Consider the following 20873-nt stretch of genomic DNA (forward strand, 5'->3'; position numbering starts at 1 on the left):
AAAGAGAGCTTTTATGAAGGACATGTAATTCGTATCATCTAGAGTTACTGTCATTTCTAGGCTAAGTCCCATGGAAATTCATAACGTAAAAATGAAAGTCACAAAGATGCAACTGCCTTCATAATGCCAATGCAGTGGTTATAAATATTTCATGAACATTGCATGGGCAGGGGCAGATCTCCATTTTCATGAGTTAGAATTTGTATGGTTAAGTCTCTAGATTTTACTATTCATAATGCACAATATGCCCTGTAGAGCATTCTATATAGTGCTTTTTTAATATTTATATTTAATGAAGAAATTACTATTCTGAAAAAAGAACAAGCTAAGTCAAAGATTTCTTGTTAAAATTATTAGTTTGCTGAATAGAGACAATAACAATCAACAGAAATTACCTCATTGCAGTGTCTTAGCACATACATAACTTTTAGAGTAATACAAGATGACTGATCAAGATACATTAAACCTAAGTGAAAAGGTTCTTTCTAAAGGTTAAAACATTAGAAATCTCATCTTAAAAGAATTTGAAAGGTTAAAATGTAAAGAGCAACTTTCTTACATATAAAAATATTAATTACAAATGAAATACTTGCCTCATGTTCCATGGTTTAAATATGTGTCTGTATTTTTCTGGGTGGATCTTTAATTTTAAAAAAAATAAAGCATTTTAACTTCCTAGGATAATATTACCAAGTTCAATAACAAATTGCTGTTGCATATTTTAATGTAATTTATCAAAGCACATTATCATTACCTGTCAGAATAAATTTTGCACTAAAAGTAATGAAAAGAAGGACTATTGTATGTGTTGAAATCAAGGAACATTACTACTGCTAAGTTATTTTCAATGGAAAAGAAGGTGATTGCCCTCTAAATGATACTTGTCCCATGAGAAACTAGAAGCCTGAAAAATCACAAGAAAAAGGCTGAGAAAAACGTCTATGCCTTGCTTTTAAAAATGAGTGTTTGATATTTTGTTTCATTTTTGTCATTTTGATCAATTCTTTCAAGTAGATGAATGTTGAAAAGTACTGCACAGATCTTAGTAACATTTACAAAAGTAAGCTAAAATTACTGATCAGCTCGTGTATAACCTAAGGCTGAATTATCCCATATTAGCATATACTATATATCATAATTAGATTGACTAGGAAGTCACATATTTTCTTTTGAATATACTTCAACAAGACTAAGTCTTTTAATAATGAAAACAATAAGCTTCAGATTTCATATCATTCACCTGGGAATCAGCTATTCAAATATTTTTATAGGCTTAAACCAATGAGGTCGTTAGAAATTCTGTGATGTTTCTCAAACTTACCTCCCCAGAAGTCTATGCTTTATTTCTGATATTATTTAACTGCAAGTGGGAAACACTTTCCATTTGGTTCTTTGTAATTTTATTTTCCAAAGGCTCCCTTGAGGAATTTAACCTTTATGTGATGAATTTGCAGTTCACTGAAAGTGTGTTAACCTTCATTCCCTAATGAGCCTAGGTGTAATACTGAGGAAGAATTTGAGAAATTTATCATGTAGCTCATTGTCAGGTTGGATTTGTCTCACACATCTCCAGCTTTGCTGTTGTTCCAGTACAGATTTTGATCACAATTCTTTAATTATTTTCTATATTTAACTGACCTATTTGAACAGGATCCAGAGCTGGTGCGGAACATCTGTCGCTGGGTTAGGCAAGCTGTTCGGATTCCTTTTTTTGCCAAGTTGACCCCAAATGTCACTGATATTGTAAGCATAGCTAGAGCTGCAAAGGAAGGTAAGAATCCAACTCACGTCAGTTGCCTCGTTATGTATTCTGGGCCTTAATTTCGTAGCTGTGATAAAATGTATCTCATCTACCACTTTATGTGTACATCTCTGTTTAAACTTTAAGGAAGTTGTTGAATTGAGCACTTGATCTCACAAATGCAGTAGATCCATACCTATACTCAACCTAGTGGATGGACTTCAAACTTTGGCCCAGGAATACAAGTATATCTATCATTTTTCCTAATAAGCACCTGCTTTATACACAAAGAATTAGGAGACAAAGCCACAGTCACAGCAGAGCACTGCAAAATAAATGACCTCATAATGTAACAGTCCAGCAACAGCACTTGAACTTTTAATGAAATTTTTTAAAAAGATAGCTGCTTCCGCAGGTGAAATTTCTTACCAGTTCCCTTTGTATTTGATCGAAGCTAGAACACTGCCTTAAACATATGCTCAATAAATACCTTGAATACATCAATCGTACAATCAGTGCATAGTTTCACAAATCATATATGCTTGCATGCTATCCAATGGAAATTGCATCCTGATTTGTAAAGATATTGTAAATTACCTGGAAAATAACACTGAGTGCAAAACACAAATGTGTATAATAATTGGAAAAATAAAGTGGTGATAATTAAAAATTCTTATGTCTAGGATTTTAAGCATAATTATGGGCATGGGATTAGTGAATACATTGGAGGAGAGGAAATGCTATCAGGAGAAAGTAGTGTGTGCATTTTCCTGGATTGTGTGGGTTTGAATGGGTTTTAACCATTGTCCCTTTAAGAGCTGCGGATGAATGCTATGTTTTTCATAGGTGGGGCAGATGGTGTTACAGCCACCAACACTGTCTCGGGTCTCATGGGATTAAAAGCTGATGGCACACCCTGGCCAGCAGTGGGCACCGGGAAGCGGACTACATACGGAGGAGTGTCCGGTAGGTGTTACCCTCTCCCCCCATTTCTGCTTCCATGAGGGTTGGTGAAAACTCAAGAGATCGTGTTACCAGCAAGAATACTGTGTATTTTTTGATCCCCAATTTTTATAACTCACTGCTTGTCAAAATTCCTAATAGTTATGACAAATGGAACAGATCCATCAAGTGGCTAGTGGCACAAGAAGAGAGAATACCAAGATAGGGCTTCACACACATCCTATTCTCTTGTGGTCTGTGCATTACTCAGGATTTCTCATTGTCACAATTGTCTCATTACTAATTAGTAAAAAGCTAATACCAAGGCCTTATAAGAAGAATATAAGCACAGTGATTTTAATACCTTTTTCCATAGTCTGGGTTAGTTTCCACTCTTCCTAGAAGTTTGAAATCTTCATTCTTCAGAAATAAATCATTAAAACGTTCCATTTATAGCTTCAGCTGACAAGATATTTGCAGACCTTATACCTTCACGCACATTTTCTCATCATAAAACACTTGCATTTGAAACAGAAAGAGAAGTTTTAATCCCAAAGTCCCGTTCAGTGTCTTTGCTCTGTGCAGTCTGTTGCTGTGACAACATGAACTTGGTCATGCAAAGACGATGCTGTGAGGTTCTTGACTGTACTGGTATGGGGATTAGTCTCCTTGGTGATAGAGACAGTGGTAAATATACATAACATAGCAGTGTCCCACTGTTCAAGAAAAGCATTGCTGAATCAGACCAAAATGTGCTTTTGGAAGAGGCTGCATAGACACAAATAAAGCTCTCTGCATGCTGAGGTATTATGTTTTGAGAGCGTGAAGTGTGGCTATAAGCCATGATTTTTTTTTTTAAAGAGTATATTCTGCTTTTAATTGAATGCCATTCCCACAATGTCAGAAAGCGGAAGGCTGACAAGGAGCACCTGTTCAGGGTCCAGACAGAACTCCCTTTTATCAGGAGCTATCAAACAGGGCCTTAAATATTATTGTAATGCAGAATAACGTGGAGCGAGTTAGCCAGTGTCTCAGAAAGAGAGTTGTGAGATCCCAGAGTTGGGCTGTGACGTGCACTGTTTTCTGTCAGAGCCCATTTCAATTTCTCCAGCCTGCCATGTTGACAGCGAGAGAATGAAGGAGGTCACAGAGGGTACGGAACATTAAAAATTAATAAGAGAACTATTGCAGTAGTATTTTATATAAGTAACACCATTCACGTTTTCTCATTTGAGGTGCAGTTTCTGAATATTCTCCCATAGTATAACTCAGTCTAATAAAATGATGGAATTATAGCATTAGCAAAAGTCTTTTGTGTTGCAGTCTTTTAAGCATACATACACTAGGAATTATAGTGGTACCTGCAAACAAGTTCAGCTATACCTCAGGGCCTGTTAACATTTCCATAAAACTCTCTTTCTGAGATTTATAAATTCATGTATAAATATTCACTTGGGCTATAAACTCAGCCAAGCCTGTGTGGAACTTTAATTTTAAACAACAAAATGTCCCTAACATTTTTAAGGTTTTGTACCTCATTTCTAATAGGGTCTATATTCAGTCCTTTCAAATTAAACAATTTATTTTGAAAATAGACTCTCTCCATATTGACAGAGTTAATAGTTTTTTCTCCTTTAAGGCAATGTTTGCTTTAATCTAAAGGTAATATAATCTGAAAAACAGTTTAAACCGGCAATGATAATATATTTTAGGATAGAAGTCAGTTCTATAACAAAGTACCTTCAGAATGAGTTATAGTGAAACCTAGCCTAGCAAAATGTGTTAAATACTAATTCCTTCAAAGTTTAGGAATGATGAAAATATCAAAATGGCTAAATACCATTCCTAGTTTTATCAATTACTCTGTTTCAGTATAGAAAACCATGTAAAATATGCCAGGTATTTTTACAAAATTAAAAAAAAAAATTCCCACAGCTCATTTTCAGTGCTAATACTTACTCAAGTCTTGTCTCAGAACATTGGGATATCTACTTTTAGAAAAACTGCTGGAATTATAGGTTTGGTTTTTTTTTTTTTAATTTTTTTAAGTGAAAGCTGAAAAGACTTTAGTTTTGGAAAGCCATCTGAAATACAAAATATACTTTTTATTGCTGGAAAAGGGTATTTTTCTCTTTCAATACTTTCTAGCTTTTTATCAGTTTTTGTTTTTTGTTTTTGTTTTCCCTTGGAATAAGATTCCTGTTATTTGAAATGGAGATTTTGGTTTTGTTTCCACAGGGAAATGTTGAGGAACTTGGAGCAGTGCACATACTCTAGAACAATGTTCACATTTCAGTGATGTCCTTCGTTTAAAACACGTTAGCTAATAAGGGGCTAGCTTCAGAAATAGAACCTCAGCTAAGGAATGTCAGTTTCATTATTTTAAATATGATTAGTCTGGATTCTAGAGTATTCTAAAGCAATGTTTCTCAAACTTTGGTTCCCAACTTATGAGTGTGTTGTGGAATCAAGCTTAATGAACTGTAATCATTTTTTTTTAATGAAATTGGATAAGGAAAATGTCCGAATGCTTTGCTCATGGGTGAGATAAGCAGTGGTTAAACATCTTTTTTAGTTATCCATGTAATGCACACATAGGTATATTTCAGTACCAGGTCATGATGTAAACTGAATTTTTTTACTGTGGTTAATTCAAAAATTTTGGAAAGCTGCTGTTTTAGAGGGAGGTTTCTTTGTTAAATAGAAATGTCATTTTGCCTATAGAAGTCATTAAGTGAGGTAACTTCTACCTGTTGAAGTTTAAAATTTATATCGAGGGAGAGTAAGGACTTCATCCCATGCTGTCGTCCTCAGCTTTGTTATTTTAGAACTGCATTTGCCAAGTCATCTGTAGGTAATTACAGTAGGGAAGATGGTCAAACATATGAACCAATTCATAGTAAAAATGATTTATAAACCTAAATTTTACTTGTAAGAGAAATACCTGGCAAGATTCATGATAACAGTATGAGTCTCTTAATGGTGATTTCATAATGAGGACAGTATCAGAAAAAATCTTGTTCAGTATTCATAAGGAATATTTTCATGAGAGTAGGATGACTAATTAAGCTTTCCACCATATAAGTACTTCTGTCCAAATCATTGTCTCTAAAGGATCAATATTCTCTACTTTTCTTTGAACAGTAGAGACCTTATACTATAAGCTGTTACCACACAATTTTCTCTATTTAGAATCCATGTGAAACATTTTAAAAAAATCAAACAGCAGTTACTTTGTGTATCACTGCAGAGTTGAGTAAATTACTGGATTTTCCTTTTTTCGAAGGGAGGGGAGAAAAATCTTTGCTTCTATTGGTCAGAAGAAACACTAATCTCTTCAGGATTATTATTTATTAGCTCTGTCCTCAAGTGAATTATTCATTATTTTTCCTAGTTTTAGTTTGGTTATTTTTTTTTTCTTGATTTAGTTTGACCTTTTTCTTGATCTTGTCCCCAAATAATGATACCTTAAGCCCACTCCTAACTCAGTGATTACTATCACCTATGTAAATAGTGTTACACATCTGTGGTATGACGTTTTCACATGAAATCATCTCTGTGGATAAGCTTCTTTTAGAGATGGTTAAAAATAAGTCCTGTGTGGCATAACTAAAGTTATGTCAGGATAGCTTTTATCCATTTATAACTGCATCAGGAGAAATAGTAATCAAGGAATGGGGTAAACTCATTTGAAGGAATTTTATTATTGTTCCTCATTGTGTTTAAAAGGTTCTTTTTATCAGCGGGGAATGGGCGTATTCCTTAGGTTTATTGTTATTCCATTGCCCAATTACATGTTTCCTTTCTTTCACATGTAAACACATACACATACATACCCACAGATAGGGGAAGTTCTGAAAGTCATCTGCAGAAGGCTCAATATAATTTACTTTTGACAGGCTGAAAAATTGACCTGTACTTTTATTTGTTTGCTAACTTTATTTTATTTGTCAAAAAAGGGAAATTCTTGTTCTCAATTTCAAATTTTAGATGTTCGAAATTATTGAATCTGTATCAAGTTACTCAGTTAAAACAATAGAACACTTATTATTCACTACTAATACTTGTAATCTTTATACTGATTTCTGAATAATTCATCAAAGGTGGCTTTCAAGATTTGATTTCTTTCCAGGAACCTAGATTTTACTAGTCACATGAAGGATTATTACAGAAGTTACATAATTTTGTATTGCTTAGCAAATGTTAATGGTGTACTCCATGAATACTCTCCCATTCTACAAATAAATGATGTGTGCTTTGAAATCTTGCAGTGTGGGCTATTGGACACTGAACTCTTATATTTACAAGCCTAAAAGTGTGTGTGTGTGTGTGTGTGTGTAAAATCAACATGGCATGGGAATTACCAATAAAAGAAGGTGCAAGTTAGAAATGTGCCATCAGGTTATAACTCAGTGCCAATGTAGTGCTAGAAATGAGTACAAAGTGTATAGTTCAAAAAACTTGCCGGGATCAATGTAGTAGCTTAAAAAAGAATCTTAGGCATTGGCTCCACACTGCATATTTTATGTTTGTCTTTAAAATAGTTACTGAAAAATTGTTGGGACTGTGCAATGACCTAGAAGTATGCACTGCTACTGGGAACTACATGAATACAGTCCAGTGTAACCTGCTCTGATCATACACTTATTTTGTTGCATTTATTCATGACTATTGTGTAAAATGGGGAAGACAACAAAACTTACACTAGATTGGAAACTCCGAAGTTTCAGTTTCATTTTCCTTTGAAAAACTATTTTTATATGTGCAAGCAACTGAAAATTTTGGTAAGATTGCTTGAAGTTCTTACACTATACATTACAATTATATCATAAAATACAGTACTGGTATTTTTTATTTTTTTATAAGTAGTTTTTAATGGGCTGGATTTTTTTGTGTCAATCGCATGATTACTGATGCATAAAATCCTTTCAGAAAAACACGCCTACTATGTCATAAAATCTCAGCTCTTTATTGTAACCATCTTTATCAATAAGAAATTAGCTTTTAATACTGAAATGTCTAAAATAGCCTGATAAAAATATTTAAATGAATAAAAAAGTAGTGATAAATCATGCCAAAAAGAATAATTAAGGAAGAACCTTTCACTTTATACTCATTTCTTTTCTTTTTTTAGTATGTACCAACATAATGCAAAATAGTCTAGTCTGTTATTCACATATTTAAAAAATCCTTAGACTATCACAAGTTTGATCAAATTCTTAAAGCATTTGTTGTAAAAATATATGTACTATATTTGCAGGATAGTCAAAAGTAGGCATATCAAATAAAGATGCTGAATTACAATTTTCATTATAAATTATCAGTTTAGCCAAGAGAAGCTCACCATTAGAACTCTTCTCATTTAAATCATACTTATTTGAATATATTCATGTACAGGTTGACAAAGAATCCCCTTTTGCATTATATTGCTTTTTCTGAAGCCAGAGTTTCTCACTGTTTGGCCGTCACTGGTCTATGCAGGAGATCAGAGCCCTAATAATAGATTTTTGACAGTGAGCTCGCCTGCTACCTGCCCTACACAAATCCTCACTGTTCATGTTTGCTTCATGGCAACAAAGCAGACACAAGGAAAATACCAAGTGCTGAGTTTGAGGTACAGCCTTGCCTTGGCTTGACATTTCAGCAGAATAGCAGTTTATGAGATGCATAATTTTTCATCTGGGACTCAGCTGCCATATTCATAGATGCTTGCAGCTCATGGACGGACTGGAGCGAGGGCAGAGGTTTAAAGCATAGATCAAGGTCTATGTTATTTCCTTAGGTATTTTAAAATAACTGCAGAGAAATGATAAAAACGAATACTGATTAAGAGCCAACAAATTCTTGGGTATCTGGATATTATATGTGTTTTCTTTGTTCAAAATTGGGAAAATAATGTCTGTTACCAGCTCCTAAGAAAATATTTGATAGACTTTGTAAACTAAAGGACCTTGACAAGCATATTAAGAAAACTTACCTTTGCAGTGGTGGTAATGAATTATTAAATTTCTTTCCTCTGTGTGTGTTTTCATAATGATTTCAAGCTTGAAATTAATCAAAAATGTTCTATTATGAAAGTAAAACTAGAGAGTATTGTGTCACTGTTTGAGCTTGAATTTAAATATTCACAGATTCATGCATATCTACTGTACTAAAAAATCGGTGTAGGTACACGCCAGTGACTATTTAATTTAGAGCTACACATCTCTGTAAGCTTCAGAAACAGTTCACCATGTCACAGTCTCATACAGAACAATGGTACAGTACATTGGATTAATTAAAGAAGCCTTGCAGAGAACTGAGTTCTCAGTATGTCAAGATTTCAGTTTTATGTTAAATATTTTCTAAAGGCCAGACCCTTAAATCTCAGGGGCTGTACCAAGCAGTGAGCTGTGAATTTAACCATAGGCTAACTGCTAATGATAAGGAAAAGAGTCCTAGTTGAGGCAGCTGTAATACAGTCATTGGATTAGGCTATCAATCACCCAGCTCCCTAAGGAAAAGTGGAGGACCAAACAGTGAAAAGGGAAATTAGGAAAGGAGGGCATGACTAGAATGAGATTCTTCGCCATCTTTATCCATGCGTTGGCTGAAATCTGTAAGCACTGGTCCGAACCCTCCAGTAAACTCTGACTATACAGCGGATGCATTTATTCCTTTCATCTAGAGAACTATCAACATGGTTCTCAGTAAAAGATCTTGAAAGCCTCTAGAAGCAAATACCTGATCACATAATAAAAAATACATAGATTCATACTTAATTGTTGGACTTAAGATTTGTATGCATGATTCTTTTATGTACTAGGATTCATGTATGGCGATAAAGGAAATATTTCTATTTAGCTTCTAAACTGAAGCCCATTTTCACTTATGGAGTCCTGTTGGTGAGATCAGACTCCACGAGATCAGTGCTTCTCAAGCTTCAATTTGTAGCAGCACCTGGAGGACTTATTAGAACACAGGTTACTGGAGGCTTGCTCTTGAATTTCTGATACATGAATCCCAGGCTAGAGAATATGATCAGTAGATGACATACAGTTAGTGTCACTGAGCATTTGGTTTGAATAACTTATTTCTAAAATAACCTAAAAGTCTTTAATCCATGATAAAATTAGAGACTCATGGTATCCTATAAATAAATGCAGAATCTCTACCCACAGTTAAGTATCTGAAACAAATTGTAGTTAATAGGGTCAGAAATAATTCCTAGAAAACTTGTAGAACATAGTATTTGAGGTTTCACTATAGAAAATATATCACCCCATTCCAGATTAAATGTTGAATGCAAACCACTGTTTATGCAAAGAGAATCCATTCTGAGTGCCACTAAAGACCATTTATGGATATTAGTAATCCTTTCAAGAGGAAACAGGTGTCAGAGGCAGACAAGGGTAAAATTAAGCTCACGATTGTGAAATACTATGTTTTCCTTTTAGACTTTGTATAGATACTAACATACTGAATAATAACAGTTTTCTCCCAGGACAGGCTCTTAAATATCAATGAACCTAGTTATTTTCTCAGACTCTTAAAATATAGAAGACAACAGTATTGGTAGCCTCCTGTCTCTCTTCACTTAGTTCTTTCCTGTCATCCCCTTACAATGGTACCTCTTAGCAGTGAAAGGGAGGGGACACCAATGCTGTGGAGATAATCTGTTCCCGTGCACAGGATCTCTGCTGTTCTCAGGATTACACTGTGCGCTGAGAGTCTCCCAGTCATGTTTATAGCCTGTTTGCCATAGTGCTCATCAACCTTGGAAGCTACCTGCAGCCTTCTTGGGTGAAGGAGCGTCCTGTTGTGCACCCCAGACAATTGTGTATCATGTGAATACCTGATAAGTTCCAGGAGGTCCTTAAGTATAGGGCATGGTGAACCCTTTGAGGAGGCCTAGGCAGTATCTAATGCATTAAAGGTGCAGACTGCCAAGATGATACAGGTGTGATGGGACAGAAAGAGTTAAGGCTGAAATAGAGGAGGCAAAGGAATCTGGTCTGGCTGGCTTAATTTCCTTTGCTATGCTTTTACCAAAAGTCCAGCACTTTGATCTAGCATTTTGATCAGTATTTCTACACTCCTCAGCCCTGGCAATTCAAAAAATTAGTAACAGCTGTGTGGAATGTCAAGGCTTTTTATTAATATGATCTTTATGCTTCCAACACTGTATTAAACACTTCTAAGTGCATTCTTATTTAAATAACCCTACGAGGTGATTATTACTAGGACCATTTTACAGTCTTAGAAGCTCAAACTCCAGATAGTTAAGTGACTTGCCAAAGTTTACATAGCCAGGACGTGTCAGATTCAAACTAAGATCTGTCTCCAAAGATGAACTGCTAGGCGTCTTTATCAATGTTTTCATCCAAAATCTGCCACAATAAATCTGAATGGTAGAAATATGGTATACTTATTAAATTCTAATAAGGTACAAATGTCACTTAGTAATCTAAAATTTATTCTATCTGGATTTGAAAGCCTGTGAACTTTGTCAAACCCGTGTCCCTTATTATCTGTATCACTTCATCTCCATACTGGAAAATTGAGTCAGATAGGTGAATTAGGAAAAAATCTTGAATTGAATGACACCACCAGAAGAGACAGGAAGCATTCGGGCATTTTCTTAAAGCATAATCACTCAGCATTTGCTTGAAATGAAACTGTCATCAACATAGCTACAAGTAACCTTGTTTGTTACTGACTTAGATAAACTGTATGAGGGCTTCATCCAGCTATGATGCTGAGAACAAACTTTGTGTGTCCTTCCTATATTCCTTCTTTGTAATCTTCAGTCAGTTACAAATGACCATGTATTCCTACAACTGTCTCACCTTCATTTTGGACAGATCCATCTTTTTCTACAGGAGCAGTACCATCTCCTCCATAATTTCAACTGAGCTTGCAAGAAGCACTATTAAGTAATTCAGGGATGTTTGTTTTTCATTAAATGGGGAGAGAGAAAAGGACATTTTGAAAATGATGAGGTGGGGAAGAAATTGAGCCAAAAAAATCAATGCTAAGCCCTTTCTGAAAGGGAAAAAGTAAACTACATTATTTCTCACTTTCCCTGGTTTAAAACAAAAGAAGATAACCATATAATTAAAATAAGAAGGTGAGACATTCTTAGTATACATTGGGCATGATATCATATGAGAAATTTTAATCAGTGTTCATTATTTTTAATGAAGTATATAGACATAAATCAAGAGTCCCAAGGAATGTGTCTTGAACATCTTTGTTCATTTAGCACAGCTCTTTAATGATTAACCTAATTGGATTATAAACTTCTTAAAAGCGGGGGCATTTGCTGTTTCTTTGTCATCTCCATCCAAACATAGGAATGTTAGAGGCAGCTTTTAGACCTGCAATAGAATCTGCCTGCAATGTAGGAGATGTGAGTTTAATCCCTGGGTCAGGAAGATCCCCTGGAGAAGGAAATGGCAATCCACTCCAGTATTTTTGCCTGGGAAATTCCGTGGGCAGAGGAGCCTGGTGGGCTACAGTCCATGGAGTCACAAAGAGTATGACACCACTGAGTGACTAACACATTTCGCTTTAGACCTTCAAGAACACTTTTTTTTTTTTTTTTTTTGAGAAACACCTTTTGATTCCTAATTTTCAGCTGTGTATAATGCAGAAAGTTTTGGAATCAGGCTGCCTGTTAATCTCTGCCATCCATCTTGACTTGCTGGTGAGCTTTTGGCACCTAAGAAATTCTATAGACTATAGGCCATCTTACTATGCACCAGATACTGAAAGCTTTTCATATGTGATATCATATAATCACAGTAGTCTGCTTAAGTGGTCACAGGTAGTGACCTGTTTTACTGAAAAGGAAACTGAGGCGCAGAAAGGCCAAGTAAACTCTGTAATGTCACACAGCTGATACCTAGGTAATTGGGATTTATGTTGTCCTACTCTTGATATTATGAATTTAACCATAAATTGTGCTGTGTTATAGCAGATTTCCTATTCCAGTTCATCCTGTATTAATTTACATTATTATGCTTTTGTAATGTTCTTAACATATTGTAGGCTGAAAATACACAGAGAACCACTTTTGTATTTCTTTAACAATAAAAATTAGGCTGAAACTAACCTATAAATATACCACTAAGATTAATCACTGTTTTAAAAAAATCCACAGTAATGACAGGTCACAATTATACTGTAAGTGGTCTAGTAAACCTCTCAGTATTCCTATTAACCTCTGTGCTTCATGCATTTCTCATATTAATATGCTGAGAAATAACACAAAGAAACATATGTACTTTTCAAGGCAGATGCCAAAGGTTTAATGGATCAAATTTTTTCTGTGCTGAGTTTTTATTCACTAGTTCCAAACATTTGCAGTATTTAGTCCAATGTTAAAATGGAATTATAAATTTCTGTCTTAAATAGTATAAAATAAAACATAATAGAAATGAATTGGGCTAACAATAGTAGTTTGTGTAGTTGAATTATCTTTTTGCCTTAGCTTTTCTAGCTTCCTAAATCTTTGTTTTAACAGCAAGTTTATACTTGATGGGGCTATGATAACTTTTTTGTAGAAACAGTGTGTGTGTTTGTGTGTGTACTTGCATGCTTATTCCTTGTCCATTATTCTAAATCATTTCCAAAAGATTTTTGTTTAGTTTTACCATTTTTATATAGGTTTATAACAGGGATCACCAAAGGGTTTAGTGTGATAGTTGTCACCTAAGGGGTTTGTTAGCTGCCATTTCCTGAGTGCAGAGAGCATCTCATTCAGTAGATCTGAGGTGAGGTCAGGAATACGTACTTTTCTCTATAAGAATCTTAGGAGATTCAGCACCTGTGATCTTCAGTCCTCATTTGGCAAGATTGGGAGGGGATTTTAATGTGGGGACTGTCACCATTACAAGTTATCATAATTCATATAAAAATTTGAGATTTTTTTTAAGAAAAATGAAGTGAACCAATATATCTTTGATGGTTCAGTTTGGTCATTGATATTTCTAATAATAATTTAGATTTTAAATGAGTAGACCCACAGATAGATTCTCCAAAATTCTCACTGAAACAGATATGAAAAAATAAAGACTGACAAAAATTCAAGGGAGCAACATAACATTGAGTTAACTTTTAGCCAAATGTCACACATGTCAAACAATTTTTGCTAATTTTCTGTTTGTTGAGCTTTACATGTAAGTATTAAATCTGGGGAATGGGATACACCTTTAGTGGCTCTTCTTTGTCACTTCCATAGGGCTCCTGAACAGGTATTTCTGAGACTATGCATATGACTGGATGTATCAAAAGAGCTGTTTTTATGAGAATATTTTTGATAATTTTTTTGAGGTTTTTCCAAACCAGGAGTAGATAAAGACAGAGCCAATAAGTACTTAGCACTTTTATACCTACTTTAAGGCAAGCAGAATGCTGTTGTGTCCGTGCCATAAGATGGATTCTAGAATGAATGAAAACTTCATCTCTCTCTCTGTGAGGGGTGGCAAGGAGTAGCTGGAGGCAATGCCTAATGCTTAAGAGCTCTAATCCTCATAAGCTAAGATCTTCAAGTAGAATTAGAAACTTCAAGACTCCTAGTATCTGTTCACTGGGAATTATGTAGTTTTACATATATTCCATCTGTAAAGAGTGTCAGAGATCAAGGCAAGGAAGAAAAGATAAAACTTTCCTACTTTAGTCTCACAGACTCCTGTGGTCTGCTAGAGCCTACCAATTTACCTTTGAAATATGAACATCAATGATGCACGTACCTTTAGTCCTGAAGAGGGGATTTGCCCAACCAAACAGACAGAAAATGCAGGGGCAATTTGTGTTGAACTGAGATGAGAAGATGCAGAATGGATAGGAAAATAGTTGAGAAATGGAAAAATAGTAAAAAAGCGACAATATAATAGCACAAACAAAATACACACTGCCTTTATGACAGAGAAAAATAGAAACCATGGAAATTCAAGTCAGTGTTGTGAAGAGTAACCTTAGGAATCTCTCCCAAGTGTAGACAAACTAGAAAAAGAAGTCAAAATCATGAAAGAGAAGGTGATGGACATACAGACACTGAAAACAGAATTCATGCTGAAGGTAGCAAGATGGGTGTGGAGCAGTAGGCAATTAGAGAAAAGACACCAATCACTATTCTAAGCTTACTTTCTATATTTTAGTTTCTTTAATAGGTACTTTCCATTTGTGACTTCATAATGAAAGGCATATATTTTTAAACTTTTAAAAGCCTTTCCTAAATTGAAAAATAATTTAACTATAAAGAATTGACTGATTACCAGAAAAAGAGACTTACCTAGCACATTCTACAAAATATTTTGAATTATAAGAGTAGATGGATAGAATTAGGCTAACCCCAGATATAGTCTCAGCAACATGAAATAGCAGAAGAAAATGGAGTGGCACATATTAGAAGAAAGGGTAATTAAATATTCAAGTTGATATTAATGTGCAAAGATTCTCATATATTCAAGGGCTCAGAAAATATGTCATTCTTTAAAAATATTATTGAAGATATATGTACTAAATAACTGAGTGATCAATTACAAGAGTGGTTTTCAAATTATGGTTTCTGGACCAGCAGCAAGCATCACCTGGGAACTTATTAGAAGCACAGACTTTTCAGGGTGAACCCCAAGACTTACTAAATCAGAAATACTGAAGTGTAGCACCCAGCAGTCTGTTTTAACAAGCCCTCCAGGTGATTCTGATGCACACTAAAGTATGAGAGCCATTAAATTAAATTATGAATCTAAGAGTTAGAAGGGTGTTGCATAAATGTTAAGCTCTTAAAATATTAACCGTATATGTAGGCCTAAATAGTTATTGGAAATTGAGTTTTAAAATTAAATGCCTATGTCAAAACTTAATCCTCAAAATGAAGCCACAAATATTAGCAAAATTTTAAAAGCAAATAACTTAGATCTAAATTCCAGATTATTTTAACAAAGAATAATTTATCATAAATAACAGGCTGTTGGTGAAAATTCCAGTATTCAAACTTTTTATCCTAAATTGGAGATTTGTTCTTTTTTTTTTTCTTTTTGGCTTCACTTGGATAATTCTAAAAGGTTAAACAACTCTTTGAAAAACTTTAGGGTAATTATTATTTGAAATAGTTGAATTTTAAAAGGACACGTACTATAAAATGCCTAGGAATAAATCTAAGGAGGTAAAAGGCCTGTACTCAGAAAACTATAAGACACAAATGAAACTGAAGACAAACAAAAATGGAAGGATATACCATGATCATGGATTGGAAGAATTAATATTGTTAAGATGGCCATACTACCCAAGGGAATCTGCAGAGTCAGTGCTGCTGCTGCTGCCAAGTCGCTTCAGTCGTGTCCGACTCTGCGCGACCCCCTAGACGGCAGCCCACCAGGCTCCCCTTCCCTGGGATTCTCCAGGCAAGAACACCGGAGTGGGTTGCCATTTCCTTCTCCAATGCATGAAAGTAAAAAGTGCAGCCACTATCAAAATAGCAAGGGCATTTAGATACATCCCACAAAAGTTTTACTTGCTTATTCTGTTTATGATCTGCTACTACTCAGTGAGTGATTTTCGGGTGGCCCGATATTAAAGAATACAACCACCAATGAGAGAGATGCAAGAGACACAGTTTCAATCCCTGTATTGGGAAGATGCCCCGAATTAGGAAATGGCAACCCACCCTGTCTGGAAAATTCCATAGACGGAGGCGCCTAGCAGTCCACTGGGTCACAAAGAGTCAGACGCGACAGAGCATGCATGCACACACTACTCAGTAAAATGTTAACTTCCCAAGAGCAGAAATATATTACTGTGTTACTTAATGATATATCTTCTGTTGCTAGAATGGTGGCTGGCACATAGTAGGTGCTCAGTAAACACTGCTGAATGAGTGTATCTTCAAAATTACGATCTGATGTAAAGAATGGTGGTGTGGTAATATAATTAGAAAATAATATTTTTGAAAGTCATGTTAAGCAGGGTAGTGCTCAAAAGCACAGCTTTTTGAATTAATACATTTTGAGACCTTGGGGAATATTTATCTCCTGAATTTTCTCATCTGCATAGTAGGAATAAGAATAATGCTTATTTCAGAAGCAGTTTTGTGATGGTTAAGCAAAATTATATGTATAAAATAAATGGTTGCATTTATAATGCTTCCTCTTTGCCAAAACTACAAAATTAGTCCTAGAATATTTCTGTAATGGAAAAGTCATTATGTAACTCAGCATACTAAAAAGTTGATTTTTTAAAAAGCACCAAATAAATATTTTAGATTACTTTCAATTATGAGTCTAAGTGTACATTAATTACTAAGAAGTTGAATTCAATATTATATTAGAATAATCCATCTTAACCAAAGAATGATGTTCCAGGAATGCAAGGGTGGCTTGATTTCATGAATATTAGCTACATACTATCATCAGATTGTTACTTAATATTTTTCTGGAAATTATGCATAACATGAAAAAAGGGATATAAATTTTCAGAAAATATTTTTACTTATGTGTAGGTGCTTTGCTTCTATACTTAGGAAATGCAAAATGAAATATTAAATCTTAATTTAGGATATCGTAATGACAATGGTGACACTAAGATATTATAGCAGCTACCTCTTATTAAAGGGCGCGTGAGTACCAGGAACTGAGCTTAGCAGCCTTTGCAAAGAATCATTTCATAAATGAGGAAAATTGTGCCATAGACTCAGGTCACTGTTATTTGAGGCCTTGTCTGACTGATTCACAAGCCTATGCTTTTAGGGTAGCAGTGCCTATACCATACAGCAGGTATACAAGCATGAATTGCTTTCCTATTTACTAGCATTCACACTAGTAAGGGAAAAAAAGCATAAAATTTTCAACCTTAACAGATAGCACATAGAATTGAAAGGAAGAAACAATATAACTGCAGAGCATGGAAAAACAGATTTGAAGGGCCTCCCTGGTGGTTCCTTGGTAAAGAACCCAGCTGCCAATTCGGGAGACATGGATTCAATCCCTGGGTTGGGACGATCCCCTGGAGAAGGAAATTACAACCCACTCAGTATTCTTGCCTGGGAAATACCATGGACAGAGGAGTCTGGTGGGCTGCAGTCCGTAGGGTTGCAAAAGAGTCAGTTATGACTTAGCAACTTAAACACCAGCAAAATATAGTATATTCTTGTAGTAAAAACCTCATTATTATAAATATGATAATTTAAATAATGTATGTTTAATGCAATTATAGAACTACAATAAGTTTTTTACTAAAACATGCATTATTTTAAAGTTCAGAACCAAGACCAAATAGGAAAAAAGAAGTTACTAAGCAGTGTTTTTAACCAGAAACAAAGGTGAAAAAGGACATACACAATTGATTATATAAGCCAATTGCAAAATTATGATGATTGTTAAATGTTTACTACCATAACAATCAATGACAAACCAAGGAACATAACGGAAAATTCTGGAACTCTGTATTCCAAACAACATAACATATTGTAAAAGAAGACTATCAAGTCAATTGGAAAAAGATGTTTTATTAAACATATAATGAATGGATAAATTAGCTCTTTGGGGAAAAAATCTAAGTATATATATCAAAATAAGTTTTATATTAAATACTTGAAGAAATACAGTACTAGATTAAATTACTGAAAAAAGAAAGCAAAGATGGATATTTACCCTATTTGAAAATGGGAAAGAATAGCTTTCTAAAGATGAATGAAATGAAAAATTATCACAGTGAAGATACTGAATTTACTTGCATGGAATTTTATATTTATTTTTTAAAAACATGAACAAAATTAAAATGTGAATGTAAAAAGTGTTTGTAAGATGACACTGCAGTTGTTTCAGAACTAAGGTGCATGCCTTCTCACTGAGTGAATACCACGGGATTTACTAACTCTATCATCAACAAAAGACTTAAGAGCCAACATGCTATCTCCAATGAGTTGGCTTTCTAGTGACATCCGTCAGTTTTTAGCATGATATCCAGGTGTAATTCAATAGAAGCAGTTCTTTGCTGGTCTATCTTAAATTAGAGGTACAGTTTTAAAGTTGTTTGAGCAAAAGTGTAAAATAAATAATAAAAAAAAAGCTCTTTTGTCTCAATTTACAGAAACATGCAAAGTAAAGCAGCAGTGAGCTATTTATAATAATCAAATTGATAAAATATTTTAAAGAGAATATTTAATTGAAAAGATGGTAGTGAAGTAGAGAATTTGACACCCTATTGGAAGAATTAAAGAGAATTTGATGTATATTAAAAAAGAAAAAAGAAAACTATGCCCTATGTGTCCATCTGGTATCATTTAGGAATGTCCCTTAACTTAGTACTTGTGTTGGATTCTCTATTTCTGGATCCTCCTGTTGCTCATGCTTTGTTAGTATGTTTATTTATATTTTTTTTCCTGAAACTTAGCTTGAGAACTTCCTGAGATAGTCTAAGCATTCTCATAAATTTTAAGTTCATGCATATTTGAAAATATTTATTCTATCTTAATATTTAATAACTTGAGCATAAATTCCCTCATTAAGGTAATTTTTTAACTTAACATTTAAGACATTATTCCAATTTATCCTGCCAGTTTTTGAAAAATCTGATTGCAATTAATGCCTGCTCTTTTAAAACTCGTGTGTGTGTGTGTGTGTGTGTGTGTGCATGCGTGCACATATGCACAGTCTGACTCTTTCTGACCCCATGGACTGTAGCCCACCAGTCTCCTCTGTCCATGGAATTTTCCAGGCAAGAATACTGAAGTGGGTTGCCATTTCCTTCTCCAGGGGATCTTACCGACCCAGAGATCAAATCCATATGTCTAGTATCTCCTGCATTGGCAGGTGGATTTTTTACAACTGTGCCACCTGGGAAGTCCCCTTTTAAGATATATATAGTTCTCCTTTCAGATCTCTTTACCCCTTGTGATCTGATTTTCTCAATGAAGATTTTCCTTTTAATTTTTTGTTGAACTTTCAGGGCTTTGGTATCTGAAAATTTATACCTTTTCGTTGTAAGAAATTTTCTGGTATTATTTTGTTATAATTTGTCTTCATTTTTTCCTGTCTTTCTTTTAGTAATTCTCCTGTCTAATTTTAAAAAATATTTTTTCTTCCATTTGAGTCTTATTTTTCTCTCTTTTGGGAGATTAATCATTCTGTCTTTTGGGAAATATTTTTATATAATTTCCAATCTCCTAACCTATTATTTTATTGATAGTTATAGCTTAATTTTCTTAAAATTCTTTGTTTTCTGATAGTTTCTTTTTTTTTATTGCATCCTGATCTTTTGAATGCAGTGTTATCTTGCTCTAAGGATATTAATGGTTTCTGGTTTTTTCTTCCATTTTCCTTCAGTTCTTATATTCTTACTATTTCCTCATTATTCATGTATTCATTATATTGATGATTTGTTTTTATTTTTCTAGTTCATGTAGGAGACTTTCTGAAATGTCTGAGAATCCAGGGCTCTTTTTCTTGATTCAGTTTTGAGCATGAGACATTAAAAGTTGATTGGAAGCTCTGAGTTTGTATGTGAACTTAATCAGCTATAGAACTTTAATGTTAAATGATGGAAAAATAAGCTCTCCTTTTTGTTGGGGCTCACAAATGTAAGTATCTTGAGGTCTTTTCTCTAAAAATAAGTAGTTTCTTAGGAGAAGAATCCTCAAGTGTCTTAGAGTGAAAGCACATGTCTTCCTGATATAAAAGGAAAGAAGGATGAATGATAGTCTCTGTGTTCAATATCCAGACTTTCATTTCATTTGCTTACTTTTCATAATCATCTCAATCACAGCCTTCTACTAGTTTGATTCCTGATGTATCTCTAGTACATTTTCTCCGTAAAAATAAATCTCTGGTCTCTAGTGGATCAACCTGACTGCAAAGAGTGGGAGAGGGGACCTAGGGTACGTATCAATCTTCCCACAATAGTCCCATTTTCAATCCCCTGTGAGCCCTATATCCCACTCTCCTGAGCCTTTCTGGGATTTCCACACTATGAATGTTCATAGGTTTCTGCTAAGTCAGTTACTACTTTTCAGTTCACTTTCCAAGTTCCAGAATTTTTCGTCTGCAAAAGATACCTTCCTTACTCTCCCTGTCTTCATACGTCTGTGCTTATTTTCTTTTAATACTTTCTGTCACCCAGGTGGTGTTTTTAGGAAGGACTGAGTAGATGTGGTGAATCTGCAATGTTTCATCTAAATGTGTGTTACATTTCAGAATAATAAAGAAAA

General features: G+C 34.5%; 1 protein-coding gene across 2 annotated transcripts in view; it reads left to right on the top strand.

The window, feature by feature from the left end:
* The window catches only part of DPYD (dihydropyrimidine dehydrogenase), a 904243-nt gene that overhangs the window by 675145 nt on the left and 208225 nt on the right, over positions 1–20873 (top strand). For both annotated transcript variants that reach the window (XM_070467755.1, XM_070467756.1), the window contains 2 exons: positions 1651–1771; positions 2588–2707. In XM_070467755.1, coding sequence (XP_070323856.1) covers positions 1651–1771; positions 2588–2707 — 241 coding nt within the window. The remainder of the gene's footprint in view (positions 1–1650; positions 1772–2587; positions 2708–20873) is intronic.

Source organism: Odocoileus virginianus, chromosome 5 (assembly GCF_023699985.2).
Source record: "Odocoileus virginianus isolate 20LAN1187 ecotype Illinois chromosome 5, Ovbor_1.2, whole genome shotgun sequence".
NCBI classification, from domain to species: domain Eukaryota; kingdom Metazoa; phylum Chordata; class Mammalia; order Artiodactyla; family Cervidae; genus Odocoileus; species Odocoileus virginianus.